Below are 14,346 nucleotides of genomic sequence, written 5' to 3' on the forward strand. Positions count from 1 at the left end.
CACCAGGACACCCTAGGCCTCAGGTCGATGATCGACTTTGTGGTCGTGTCGCCGGACTTGCGCCATATGTCTTGGACACTCGGGTGAAGAGAGGGGCGGAGCTGTCAACTGATCACCACCTGGTGGTGAGTTGGCTTCATGGTGGGGAAGATGCCGGTCAGACCTGGTAGGCCCAAACGTGTTGTGAGGGTCTGCTGGGAACGGCTGGCAGAGTCCCCTGTCAGAAGTAGCTTCAACTCCCACCTCCGCAGAACTTCAACCACGCCCCGAGGGAGGTGGGGACATTGAGTCCAATGGGCCATGTTCCGCGCCTCTATTGTTGAGGCGGCTGACCGGAGCTGTGGCCGCAAGGTGGTCGGTGCCTGTCGTGGCGGCAATCCCCAACCCGCTGGTGGACACCGCGTGAGGGATGCCGTCAAGCTGAAGAAGGAGTCCTATAGGACTTTTTGTCCTGTGGGTCTCTGGAGGCAGCTGATAGGTACCGCAGGCCAAGCGAACGCTGCTTCGTTGTTGCTGAGGCAAAACTCGGGCATGGGAGGAGTTTGGAGAGGCCATGGAGAACACTTTCGGACGGCTTCGAGGAGATTCTGGTCCACCGTCCGCGCCTCAGGAGGGGAAGCAGTGCAGTGTCAACACCGTATATAGTGGGGATGGTGCGCTGCTGACCTCACTGACGCTAGGGTCGGTGGGAGGAGTACTTCAAGACCTCCTCAATCCCACTAACATGCCTTCCACGAGGAAGCAGAGCCTGGGGACTCTGAGGTGGGCTCTCCCATCTCTGGGACTGAAGTCACCGAGGTGGTCAAAAACTCCTTGGTGGCAGGGCCCCGGGGTGGATGAGATACCGAGTTCCTTAAGGCTCTGGATGTTGTAGGACTGTCTTGGTTGACACGCCTCTGCAACATCGCATGGACATCGGGACAGTGCCTCTGGATTGGCAGACGGGGTGGTGGTCCCCTTTTAAAAGGGGACCGGAGGGTGTGTTCCAACTATAGAGGGATCACACCTCAGCCTCCCTGGAAAAGTCTATTCGGGGTTCTGGAGAGGAGGGTCCGCCGGATAGTCAACCTCGGATTCAGGAGGAACAGTGTGGTTTTCGCCCTGGTCGCGAACAGTGGACCAGCTCTTCACCCTTAGCAGAGTCCTGAGGGTGCATGGGAGTTTGCCCGACCGGTCTACATGTGTTTTGTGGACTTGGAAAAGGCATTCGACGTGTCCCTCGGGAATCCTGTGGGGGTGCTCGGGAGTATGGGGTACCGGACCCCTGATAAGAGCTGTTCGGTCTCTGTACAACCGTGTCAGAGCTTGGTCCGCATTGCCGCAGTAAGTCGAGCCCGCTTCCAGTGAGAGTTGGACTCGCCAGGGCTGCCCTTTGTCACCATTCTGTTCATAACTTTTATGGACAGAATTTCTAGGCGCAGCCAGGGTGTTGAAGGGGTCCGTTTGGTGGACTCAGGATTGGGTCACTGCTTTTGCAGATGATGTTGTCCTGTTTGCTTCATCAGGCCGTGATCTTCAGCTCTCTGGATCGGTTCGCAGCTGAGTGTGAAGCGGCTGGGATGAGAATCAGCACCTCCAAATCCGAGCATGGTCCTCAGCCGAAAAGGGTGGAGTGCCCTCTCAGGGTTGGGGAGAGATCCTGCCCCAAGTGGAGGAGTTCAAGTATCTCGGGTCTTGTTCACGAGTGAGGGAAGAATGGAGCGTGAGATCGACAGGCGGATCGGTGCGGCATCCGCAGTGATGCGGCTCTGCATCGGTCTGTCGTGGTGAAAAGGAGCTGAGCCGTAAGGCAAAGCTCTCAATTTACCAGTCGATCTACCTCCTACCCTCACCTATGGTCATGAGCTATGGGTAGTGACCAAAGAACGAGATCGCAATACAAGCGGCTGAAATGAGTTTCCTCCGCAGGGTGTCTGGGCTTTCCCTTAAAGATAGGGTGAGAAGCTCAGTCATCCGGGAGGGGCTCAGAGTAGAGCCGCTGCTCCTCCGCATCGAGAGGAGTCAGATGAGGTGGCTCGGCATCTGATCAGGATGCCTCCTGGACGCCTCCCTGGTGAGGTGTTCCGGCACGCCCAACCGGGAGGAGGCCCCGGGAAGACCCAGGACACGCTGGAGGGACTATGTCTCCGGCTGGCCTGGGAACGCCTTTGGGATTCTCCCGAAGAGCTGGAAGAAGTGGCCGGGAGAGGGAAGTCTGGGCCTCTGCTTGCTGCTGCCCCGCGACCCGACCTCGGATAAGCGGAAGAGATGGATGGATGGATGGATATATATATATATATATATATATATATATATATATATATATATATATATATATATATATATATATATATATATATATATATATATATATATATATATATCTCATATATATATCTATATATATATATATCTCATATATATATCTATATATCTATATAGATATAAATATATATATATATATATAGATATACACTAGCAAAATGCAGCGAGAAGTAGTGTGTTAAAGAAGTTATGAAAAGAAAAGGAAACATTTTAAAAATAACGTAACATGATTGTCAATGTAATTGTTTTGTCACTGTTATGAGTGTTGCTGTCATATATATATATATATATATATATATATATATATATATATATATATATATAGCAAAATACCTGATATGGCCGTGCAATATGCAACAAAGAGAATGTAAAAGGTAGGTGCCATCTCCGGGCATGGAAACCACTCGGTAAGTGACAGTTCTCTGATTAATAGTGATCACCTCGATAGACATGGTAATGGAGGTTGGAATGATAAAGGAAATGGGTACCTGAGAAATGTAAAGTAAGTCTAAAATACCTATATAATAACTATAATTGTAATAAACAAACAATAAAACAGTGGAGATGGAAAAGGTAGGTGCCATCTCCGGGCATGGAAACCACTCGGTAAGTGACAGTTCTTTGATTAATAGTGATCACCTCGATAGACATGGTAATGGAGGTTGGAATGATAAAGGAAATGGGTACCTGAGAAATGTAAAGCAAGTCTAAAATACCTATATAATAACTATAATTGTAATAAACAAACAATAAAACAGTGGAGAAGCCGTGGATTAAACAAAAAGGCTGTAGTTATCAGTAGGGAGACGTGAATCTTGTGGCGAAGCAAGGAAGGGAATGTAGAGACCGGAGCGACGGATGGTCTTATATAGGCAGGCAGCCAACAACGTGGGAGGCGTTGGGATGGGTGACCCAACGCCACCTCACACGGTGACCGAGCTGCAGGCTATGGACGTATATATCTACGTAAGTAGGATTCAGTTAGCGTTGGGAACCCGTGTACTAAATTTCTTGAAGATGGGCCCATAAGTAACAAAGACTGTTGAAAAGTTCAATATGGCGGCTGACAGTGGCATCATACCACCGAAATAAGAACGTACATTGCTTTCGGTTATTGCAGGGAAGCCGCCTACCAAATTTCGTGAAGATGGGGCCGTAAATAAGAAAGTTCAACATGGCGGACGTTGTTGACCGTTGCTCGTAGAATTTCGAAATGAAACCTACTAAACTTTTGTAAGTAAGCTGTAAGGAATGAGCCTGCCAAATTTCAGCCTTCTACCTACACGGGAAGTTGGAGAATTAGTGATGAAACAGTCAGTCAGTGAGGGCTTTGCCTTTTATTAGAATTATATATATATATATATATATATATATATATATATATATATATATATATATATATATATATATATATATATATATATATATATATATATATATATATATATATATAGATATGTATATACAGTATATATGTAGATATGTATATATATTGTCATGGGATGCCAGGGGCATTGACCCGGCCGGGACACCGTGAGGGACCGGAAGAGGGTCAGAGCCCACCCTGGATCACGTTAGGGCCGCCTTCCTGGTTGCTCTGGGGGCCACGGGTACAGGGCATGGAAGCTCCACCCTGTAGGGGCCCGTGGTCACGCCAGGAGGCGCTAATGCCTTGGGATTTACCCCAGCACTTCCGCCACACCAGGAAGTGCTGGGGAAGATTTAGACGGCACCCGAGAGCTGCCGGGAGAACAGCCGGCACTTCCGCCACGCTGGGGCGTGGCTAGAGGAGGAATGCCGGGAACACCTGGGGCTCATCCAGGGACTGTTTAAAAGGGGCCGTCTCCATTCATTCAGCGCTAGAGTCGGGTGGAAGGAGGACAAGGCACGAGGAGAGTGTGGAGGCAGCCCAAAGAGAAGGCATATTGTGGCCAGGACTGTGTGTGTTGGGGGTTTGTGCACTATTTGAACTGAACTGGGTCTGTGTGACCATTGCTATTGTTGTAAATAAACGTGTGGTGGTTTGATGAACAACATGTCCGCCTGTCTGTGTCCGGGCAGGGTCCACAATATATATATATATATATATATATATATATATATATATATATATATATATGCCAGCAACACTCATGTCAATGACAACACAATTACATTGTCAATCATGTTACGTTATTATTAAAATGTTTCCTTTTCTTTTTCATTACTTCTTTAACACACTACTTCTCCGCTGTGAAGCACGGGTATTTTGCTAGTTTTTAATAAATTTGAAAAAACCTCAAGTACACTTTTTTCATATTGTCATTATGGGGTGCTATGTGTAGAATTCTGAGGAAAAAAATGAATTTAATCCATTTTGGAATAAGGCTGTAACATAACAAAATGTGGAAAAAGTGATGCGTTGTGAATACTTTCCGGATGCACTGTTTGCAGAGCAGGTTAGAGATTATGAAAGCAGTGGAAAAAAAATTAAAAATAAAAATGGCGCGATACACATGGAGAAAGGTAAAGAATATGAAAGTAGGAAAATTAAAGCATAAAAAAAGTAAAGATAGCAGGAGCACAAACAGAAATTATTACTCGAAAAAAGGAAAATAATCACCACGGACCAGGTGTCACTGAAAAAAAAAAAAGCAGGACAAAGCGAGGTCACAAATAAAAGAGAGTAGAAAACAAAGTAAAACATCATAAAGAGATAAAAAACAAGGGGCCAAACACATACAGAGCAGGTTAGAGATAATGAAAACTGGAATTCAAAAGACTCAAAAAAAAAAAAAAAAAAAAAACAAAGGCGCAAAACACAGGCAGAGCAAGATATAGAATATGAAAGCAGAAAAAAAAACGACAGTGTCAAAACAAAGAAAGTAAACACTGCATTAGCGCGAAAAAAATTATTACTCGGAGAAATAATGAAAAGGCGACTAGAGATTGAATATATGGTCATAGGTGATATGTCAGAAGTATGTAAATATTGTGAGGATTTGAAGTTTAAGTCAGAGAATTTCAAAAACGTGGTTTACCTCACATGCATTTACTGGTTACTTTGCAAAAAAAAAAAAATACTAACTGCTGATGATGTCAATCGTTTTGTCTGTGCTGAAATTCAAAACAGAGAAACCTATCCTGAATTATGGTACAAAGTCATTAAACACATGTCTCACTGACCTCATTTAAAAGATTCAGCATATTAGGACTCGAAAGATTCCAAATATTGTTTTAAGAGAAGTTCTGAAATAAACTTGTTAGTTTTCATTCTGAAACTAATGAAATAGCAACAATTCAAAGAAAAAAAATCTTTAAAGCGTGTATCCGGAAAACTAAACGAAGCGAGCAGGGGGCGAAGACCCCCGAGTATTTTAAAGTATTAACTTGCATAGTAATTTTTTCCATGGTTTCCTGATTTTTAAAATTGTAAGGCAAAACAATCTAATACCTGCTCTGTGCAGATTGTGTAGGTAGTCCCTGCCAAACATGCCACTCCATGTTTGAGTGTTAAACTACACACGTATAAAATGAAATGTACTGGTAGCGCTACCGCCTCTGGTTGTGTTCTTTTGTGATGTGTACCTAAGTAGACAGATCACTTTGGATAATTACAAGCATACACCCAAACAATAAATGTTCTCTTGTCTGCACTGAGGTAGCACTCTCACCCAAAGATATACACACACATAGGAAAACAGGTCAATGCAGCATCTAACAGTGATATATCTATGCACCCACCACAAACTCATAGGCAAGTATGAATACATGTGGAGTTCTTGTAATTGGCTGTAATTTTACTACTTCTCAAGCGAATGTTAAATCAACTACAAAAACGTCCAGTATACTACAGTGATCTTCTTTTGTTGATGTCCGGTGCTGTTATGATTTTAAGCAACATCTGTTTATTTATTTTTTATATGCATGTTTTTTTATTCATTCATTCCATGACAAACCACTAGCTCTGTATTTATTGTTATTTTCATTGAGGTACCCTAATATTCAACGAGATTTCACTATCCATGTTGTATCTTGCCGTGTCCTTGTTTCTTATGTACTGCTGGTTATTCATTTAGGACAGTAAGCCTTAAACCAAATTCATCTCAAATATCATAAAACACAGGCAAGTAATATAACATATCTTATATGTGCTCTATGTCAACTAAATAAAATTGTGGTATGTGCCCAAGCATTAAAATATCACAATATCATAAAAGACCTGCACACAAATTCAAAATGTAAATGTTTCTTGTTATTGGAAACCTTGAGAAGTAAATCAGCAAAGCAGTGGCACACTTCTAAATAAAGGTACGAGTTGCTGCTGTACCCTCAGGGGGTATGACAATTGTACCACTGGCTTGGTTACAGTGTTTTTAATCTCATCTTTTAATCTTTAAGGGAACAAATGTTGTAAATAAACTGGAGTTCAGCTGTCATACCCCCAGCTGCACAGCTCCACCAACAACTTTACCTTTCTTTTCCCCATCAGTGCACAGTGGAAGGTGCAAGGGTCTGAGTTTTCCCCAAGGAATACAAGAAAGTAATAAGACGGACAGCTTCTCCATTTGGCGTGAACTGAAGATGAAAGGCAAGAGATGTTTGGAACTGCAGCACATATTCAAATACAATGGGAGGAACACAAATGCAGTAGACTGATTGGAAGATCGGTGACAGATATAACATCCACAATGCGTTAGATTTTCAAAGCAGTGATCTAAATTTAATCCACTAACATTTGTCCAAAACACACTTGAAACATTAAATATATCTTAAGCACATTTTGGTCTCTTTCTATTTTTATTAAATGCACAGATATTTTGAATGACTTAATAATGACCAAGTAGATAGTTAGATGGGTAGACAGTTTAAAAATAACCCCATGCAGGGCTGGATGCACATTAACGTCATACCCAGGATGAAGCAATTGCACGTTAAGGGCCTTGCTCAAGGGCCCAATGGAGTAGAGTCACTTCTGGCATTTACAGGATTTGAATCGGCAACTTACTGGTTGCAGGCGCAGATCCCTAGTCTCAGTGCCACCACTCTGGCAGATTCTGTCAACATTACAGGTAAAACTGGTGCTCCTTATGCATCTTTAAAATGAAAAGTAGACCGCTCCAACGTGGTGGGTCAATGGACAAGCTTGGCTGAAGCAAATGTGGCATCTGTTTGTGTATATCAATGCTTTCAGACTACTACTAATATGAGTACAGGATACCTTTCTTCATCAGTTAAGTAATATTCCCAAAGCCAGGTTTCTATTATTAAGATCCAGCTAACATTAAATTTGTCCAAAATATGTATGTCATTAAACAGACATTACACCATTCCCCATAATTAACCTAGTGTGAGATGAGCTCACATAACACCACCCCTAATCTATAAAAAAAAAGTTAGCCTAAGCACCAAACAACTAAGGCAAATGAGCATCCAACCTGGGATATTCTGATCTTTGACTTTTGGCCCACATCACACAGAGTCCACAAACTCTGTGAAACATCAATCCACCCATCATCAAACTGGCTTTATCAATGTCAGAGTTTTATGGTCAGAGCCTATTTCAGGAACAACTATTTCAAGGCATGAACCACTTCTGGACTAGGGACCACTCCAGTGAAGGGTATCTGCATGGCTTACAACATATGGAATTAGCTTTGCATGCGCATGTCTTAGGAGGACCCAGAACAAAATGCAAAAAAAAACACAACACAACACAATATGCAGACATGTGAATACCAAGACAGACAGTGCTTTTGCCAGAATTTATATGTAGAACTCTGGACTTGGGAAGCAACAATTCTAGCCAATCTATAATAAATAATAACCAAAGCTCAGCGCACTTTGCCTCACAATGTTCTTCAAACTCAAATTCACAGGAGAACATCTACATTAAACTCACAGATGACTGCATTTTCCCAAAATCATTGCTGATACAACACCAACTCTATACTGCTAAGTCATTCATTTTAAAGAACAATAATGTGTATTTTAGACTCTTCCAGATAGTATCTTTCTTTTATAATATTAAATCAACTGTTAATGAATATTACATAAGTCCATATACAGGTATATCAAATACAAAAAAAATAACAACCAACCAACCAACCATTTTCTAACCCGCTGAATCCGAACACAGGGTCACGGGGGTCTGCTGGAGCCAATCCCAGCCAACACAGGGCACAAGGCAGGAAACAATCCTGGGCAGGGTGCCAACCCACCGCAGAAAAAAAATAACACTTGCATGAAAATGAGAAAAAAAACTAAATAAATGCAAGAAGTATTTTCTTTCCTCATCTTTCATAAATAAATCATTACTAATTCAATTTAAAAAAAAAAAAACAACATTATTCATTGTTTCCCCTCCCTAGATTTACGGCAGAGATCTCATTTTTGATTGTGGAAGTGATCCCTTCCATATAACAAAAATGATTTTGGTCTACAAGTCACTGAAAATTTAAAAAGAATTAAATATAAAGTATCACCGATTATTTATCTTAAAATTAATGACTAATCCTAGTATATGCACGTGTGGTCTTTTTAATGAATGATGATGATACATATTAATGTGGTACCTTTCCCTATGTTTAAAAATAAATAATACTTTATTACAAACACCATCAAAGCCTCTTAATCCAATTCAGTCACCAGGTGCTCACACTCAAATAAGGCCAATTTACAATTAATAATTACACTGACACACATACAGTGGGCATACAAGTCTACACACCCCTACCAAAATGGCAGGTTTTGTGTGATAAAATAAATAAAACCAAGAGAAATCCTGTTAGAATTTATTCAACCTGGATTGCAAAATTGCAATCTATATGAAGAAGGGGAGGACAAATCAGAAATTGTTTGTGAAAAAAGAAAAAAAAAAACAAACAAAAACCTGATTGCATTAGTGTGCAGACCCCTTCAACCCTTCAGTATTAGTTGACCTTTTGACCTTTTATGAGAACTTGGCGATTTTTGCCCACTCCTCCTTGCAAAACATTTCCTGATCTGTCAAAATACACAGCTCTCTTCAGGTCACCCCTGAGATTTTTTAACTGGATTAAAGTCTGGGCTATTCCAGAATATTGATCCTCCTTTGATGAAGTCACTGCTTTGTTAATTTCGATATATGCTTTGGGTTGTCATGCTGAAAGGTGAAGTTCCTCTCCATTTTCAGCTTCCTAGCAGATGCTTGAAGATTATGTGCCAAAATACACTGATACTTGGAGCTATTCATTATTCCATCCACCTTGATTAAAGCCCTACTTCCAGCTGAAGAAAAACAGCCCCAAAGCATGAATCTATTTCCAACATGCTTCACTGTGGATATGGTGTTCTTTTGATGATGTGCTGTGTTATATTTGCACCAAAAATACCTGTTGGAATTATAGCCAAATAGCTCAACCCTGGTCTTATTGAACCATAATACATTTTTCTAATACATTAGTACACTGGATAAATCTTTTTGCAAAGTTTAGCCAGGCTTTGATGTTTTTCTTTGTGAGAGTCTTGCTACCCTACCCCATAACCCAGACATATGAACGATACCATTGATTGCTGTCACATGAAGGGAACCACCAGTACCTGCCAACTCCTTTAATGTTGCCGCTGGCCTCTTGGTGGCCTCCCTGACCATTTTTCTCCTTGTCTTCCCATCAATACTGGAGGGACATCCTGATCGTGGCTGAGTCACTATTGAGCCACATTTTCTCAGTCTGTTGATGACTGTCTTCACCATTCTCCATGGAATGCTTAATGCTTTGGATACTTTTTTGTACCCCTGTCCTGACTGATACCTTTCAATGATAAGATCCCGTTCTTATTTTAAAAGTTTTTTGCAGATCATGGCTTTTGGACTATGTTGCAACCACTAGGATATCAGAATAATCCAACAGAAATAGCCAAACTTTATCTAAGCTCAATCGGAGCCATTTTAATTGATGTCGGGTGTGTCCTAACTTCTATTTGAGATGACTTATCATGATTGGTTGATTTTGAACACAACCACATCCTTGATTATTAATTTTGATGACTATTACTTACTCAGAATTTAAACTATAAATATGACCATCCTTAACTGCAGTGTATTTTATTCATGAAGACTGTGTACAAGTCTCACACCATTTATTTCAAATATGTGAAGGCGTGCGGTCATAAAATTTTATTCATTGCACTTATAAACACTGCATTGTCCTCAGAACTAAACAAGCTTCACAAATGTATTTAACAATATGTTTTAGCACTGAAATAGACAGTTTTAGTAGTCCTACTTACTTAACGACTCTTTACACTCACACTAGTACTTTATGTATGATATTATTACATCTATGTGTCTTTCTTTTCTAAGCATGAGCTGATGTGCACAGTTGTCTGGCTAGTTTAGACATTTAAAATTCTGACAAGTAGATTTTAATTTTAGAAAGAACATGGTATACTGAGCAATTAATTTTATAAGACAATTTTAGAAAGAACATGGTATACTAAGCAATTCATTTTATAAGACTATTCAGAGACTGAATGTAGCTTTTTGGGTTTTATATAGCCAGCAATACAACTGGTTCATTCATTGTAATCCTTCATCTTTGATAAATGAGATACTAATGAGAAAAACAGTTATCAGTTATATTTTATTGACAGTCACAAAAGCACTTACGGAGTATGTATTTTTTCTTTCAAACTCACACTATAATTGGTTCACATTACAAACAATATTATTATTTTATTTCATTTTTTATAGTATTGGGATATTCATGCTGGATTAAAGTAAAATGTGTTGTGTTGCATTTTAAAATGCCAAGTGAATAATTAATATTTATATAGCATCATTCCAACGCTCAAAATGATTACCTTAGGAATCTCCTCTCTCGGCATTCACTAATTCAGATATTGGATAAATTTACTATGGTTTGTGATTGATTTTTTTCAACTTTATATCAATTGAATGCACATTCACTCAAATATCTATCCATCCATCCTCTTTCGCTTATCCGAGGTCGGGTCACGGGGGAAGCAGCTTCAGCAGAGATACCCACACTTCCCTCTCCTCTGCCACTTCTTCTAGCTCTTCCGAGGGAATCCTGAGGTATTCCCAGGCCAGCCGAGAGACATAGTCCCTCCATTGTGTCCTGGGTCTTCCTCGGGGCCTTCTCCCGGTTAGACGTGCCAGAACACCTCACCAGGGAAGCATCCAGGAGGCATCCTGATCAGATGCCCGAGCCACCTCATCTGACTCCTCTCGATGCGGAGGAGCAGTGGCTCTACTCGGAGCCCCTCCCGGATGACCTTATCACCCTATCTTTAAGGGAAAGCCCAGACACCCTATGGAGGAAACTCAATTCGGCCGCTTGTATTCACGATCTCGTTCTTTCGGTCACTACCCATAGTTCATGACCATAGGTGAGGGTTGGAACATAGATTGACTGGTAAATTGGGAGCTTTGCTTTACAGTTCAGCTCCTTTTTCACCACGACAATGTTATGAACAGAATCGGTGACAAAGGGCAGCCCTGGCGAAGACAACTTTCACTGGAAACGGATTCGACTTACTGCCGGCAATGACGACCCGGTAACCCATACTCTCGGAGTACCCCCCACAGGATTCCACGAGGGACACTGTTAAACGCATTTTCCAAGTCCAAAAAACACATGTAGACTGGTTGGGCAAACTCCCATGCACCCTCCAGGACCCTGCAAAGGGTGTAGAGTTGGCCCACTGCTCCACGACCAGGACGAAAACCACACTCTTCCTCCTGAATCCGAGGTTTAACTATCTGACGGACCCTCCTCTCCAGGACCCCGGAATAGATTTTTCCAGGGAGACTGAGGAGTGTGATCCCTCTGTAGCTGGAACCCACCCTCTGGTCCCCCTTTTTAAAGAGGGGGACCACCACCCCGGTCTGCCAATCCAGAGGCACTGTCCCTGATGTCCATGCAATGTTGCAGAGGCATGTCAACTAAGAGTCCTACAACATCCAGAACCTTGAGGAACTCCGAGCATATCTCATCCAACCCCGGGGCCCTGCCACCAAGGAGTTTTTTGACCACCTCAGTCCCAGTGATGGGGGAATCCACCTCCAAGTCCCCAGGCTCTGCTTCCTCATTGGAAGGCATGTTAGTGGGATTGAGGAGGTCTTTGAAGTACACCCCAACAACGTCCCGAGTCGAGGTCAGCAGCGCACCATCCCCAAAATATACAGTGTTGACACTGCACTGCTTCCCTCTCCCGAGACGCCGGATGGTGGACCAGAATCTCCTCCAAGCCATCCGAAAGTTGTTCTCCATGGCCTCCCCAAACTCCTCCAACACCCAAATAATAATAATAATACTCAAATAAGTAATGAAATTTATTTTTTCCTGTCAATACGGTAAATTGTTTTTCAACTTACAGTCTGAAAAGAATCATTAGTATGTGAAGTATTTCACTGAGACAATCAGGGAGTGAAAGCACAAGGTTTTAATGGTAATTCTAATTAAATCATTACCAAGTAAAATGGGAAAAAAATCTTGCATCTGTTTACATTTCAGATAGGTGCCCAACATATATTTCTACATGTAAAAGGCATATAAAACTGCAAATCTGTACTCTTAAAAACATGTTGACAAGAAACAATACATTCTGTGCATATGTATAAAATCACTTGTCTCCTTATTGAAACTAGACTTTCCTTAATTTCAGACAAGATTCTATAAAATCTGTGTGTACAATATCCGTCAAACGGATCAGACACCTAGTCCGCATTAAATATCCCATCTAAAAAATTGGAAACGTGCTGCTAAAAAATAAGTATTTAAAAAACACTTGAAAAAATATAAAAGACAAAAACGAGCTGCTAATGACCGGTTTTGAAATAAAATCCTCTAATGCAGTCACTGTAATTTTCGGACTCCCAAGAGGGAGTTAATTAATACTTGTACTCTCCACAATGTGGTTACTTAAAAAGCAGGAGACCCCGTGCTCTTCACAGTCACAAAATGCACAATAAGATGAAAAAGTAAAAAAAAAAAGGTCACACGAACACACACAATATAAGATAACATAAGGAATGTGGAAACATGACAGTAATCGTGTTAGTCAAAGCAATGAGCAAGAGTACTGCCGAAAGCCGGAAACTCGAGAAAATGTTTATAAGTTAGTGTTCGGAGTTCAGTCCTACCCTTCTGCTTGTGTAGCGCCGGTTTCCAAGAAGCTCGGGAAAAACTTGTAAAGAATTTCCCTTCTCTCCGCGAATGGGCCCCACTTCCTTGGGCTTGTCTACATCCTCGCTCGTTTTGTGGGACAGTGCTGCAGCCCGCAAAGAAGCGGTAGGCGGCGACTGACGAAAGGAGAAACCCGCCTTCGACGAGGGAGATGTGGGCGGCATGTCACTTACCTGCTGCCTCCACAGCGGCTTCACAGGGCAGTCGGTGACAAACATCTTACAGTTTTAACTGTCAATAACCACATAAAAAGGTGTGAGAGAGGAGCTAGTAGGACGACTCCTTCAAACAACCTCCCAGCTGTCTTCTGCTGCGCCTGTAGTTTCGCCTTTACTCCAGTTCACAGACGAGGTTGTGACGTCAAAGAAAGCGCCGTTCTGGCTTGCCACTTTCTCGGCTCAGGTACTGAACAATCGCCAGGGTGTGTCCGTCTTCAGTGCTAACAGGTCCTATGCCTCGCGTCTGCCAGCTGTCTGCTTCTTTCGAACCTGCTAAGAGGCGGTCAGATGTTGTTAAAGGAAGATAGTCCCATATTTAAACCTCTCAGCATCTTCGGTCTCCATTCAAAATTAGACTAGCCCCGTTTAAAGGGCCGAGCATCGCATGCACAGTTCTTGGTGGGGGTGGTTGCTGAGGGTCACATGGTTGAAAAAGTCGCCCACCTGTTCTGAGTGACTTTGTGCGGCTTATTGAAGTATTTGCAATTTAAATTATTATAATTATTAATTATAAAGCGATACGAGCTGAGCTTTCCCAGCGATAGGCTGTTGTCTGCCCTGATGTGGTGCTTGCTGCTTTCGTGACACGGAAGAATACAATAAATAGGGTCCAGAAATGAATGACTGGAAACTATGTGACTGTTTAACCCAAT

At 41.9% G+C, this 14,346-nt stretch overlaps 1 protein-coding gene across 4 annotated transcripts in view; it reads right to left on the reverse strand.

The window, feature by feature from the left end:
* The window catches only part of pdlim7 (PDZ and LIM domain 7), a 259,211-nt gene extending 245,464 nt beyond the window's left edge, over window positions 1-13,747 (reverse strand). Inside the window, exon 1 of one of the 4 annotated variants that reach the window (XM_039774500.1) lies at window positions 13,649-13,747. In XM_039774500.1, coding sequence (XP_039630434.1) covers window positions 13,649-13,693 — 45 coding nt within the window. In that variant the 5' untranslated portion in view covers window positions 13,694-13,747. Of the gene's footprint in view, window positions 1-13,432; window positions 13,597-13,648 lie in introns of those variants that run through there. The other 3 variants (XM_039774499.1, XM_039774502.1, XM_039774503.1) reach the window with 3 other exon arrangements.
* Between the last annotated feature and the right edge of the window lie 599 nt (window positions 13,748-14,346).

This window comes from Polypterus senegalus, chromosome 13 (genome assembly GCF_016835505.1).
Source record: "Polypterus senegalus isolate Bchr_013 chromosome 13, ASM1683550v1, whole genome shotgun sequence".
In the NCBI taxonomy this organism is placed as follows: Eukaryota; Metazoa; Chordata; class Cladistia; order Polypteriformes; family Polypteridae; genus Polypterus; species Polypterus senegalus.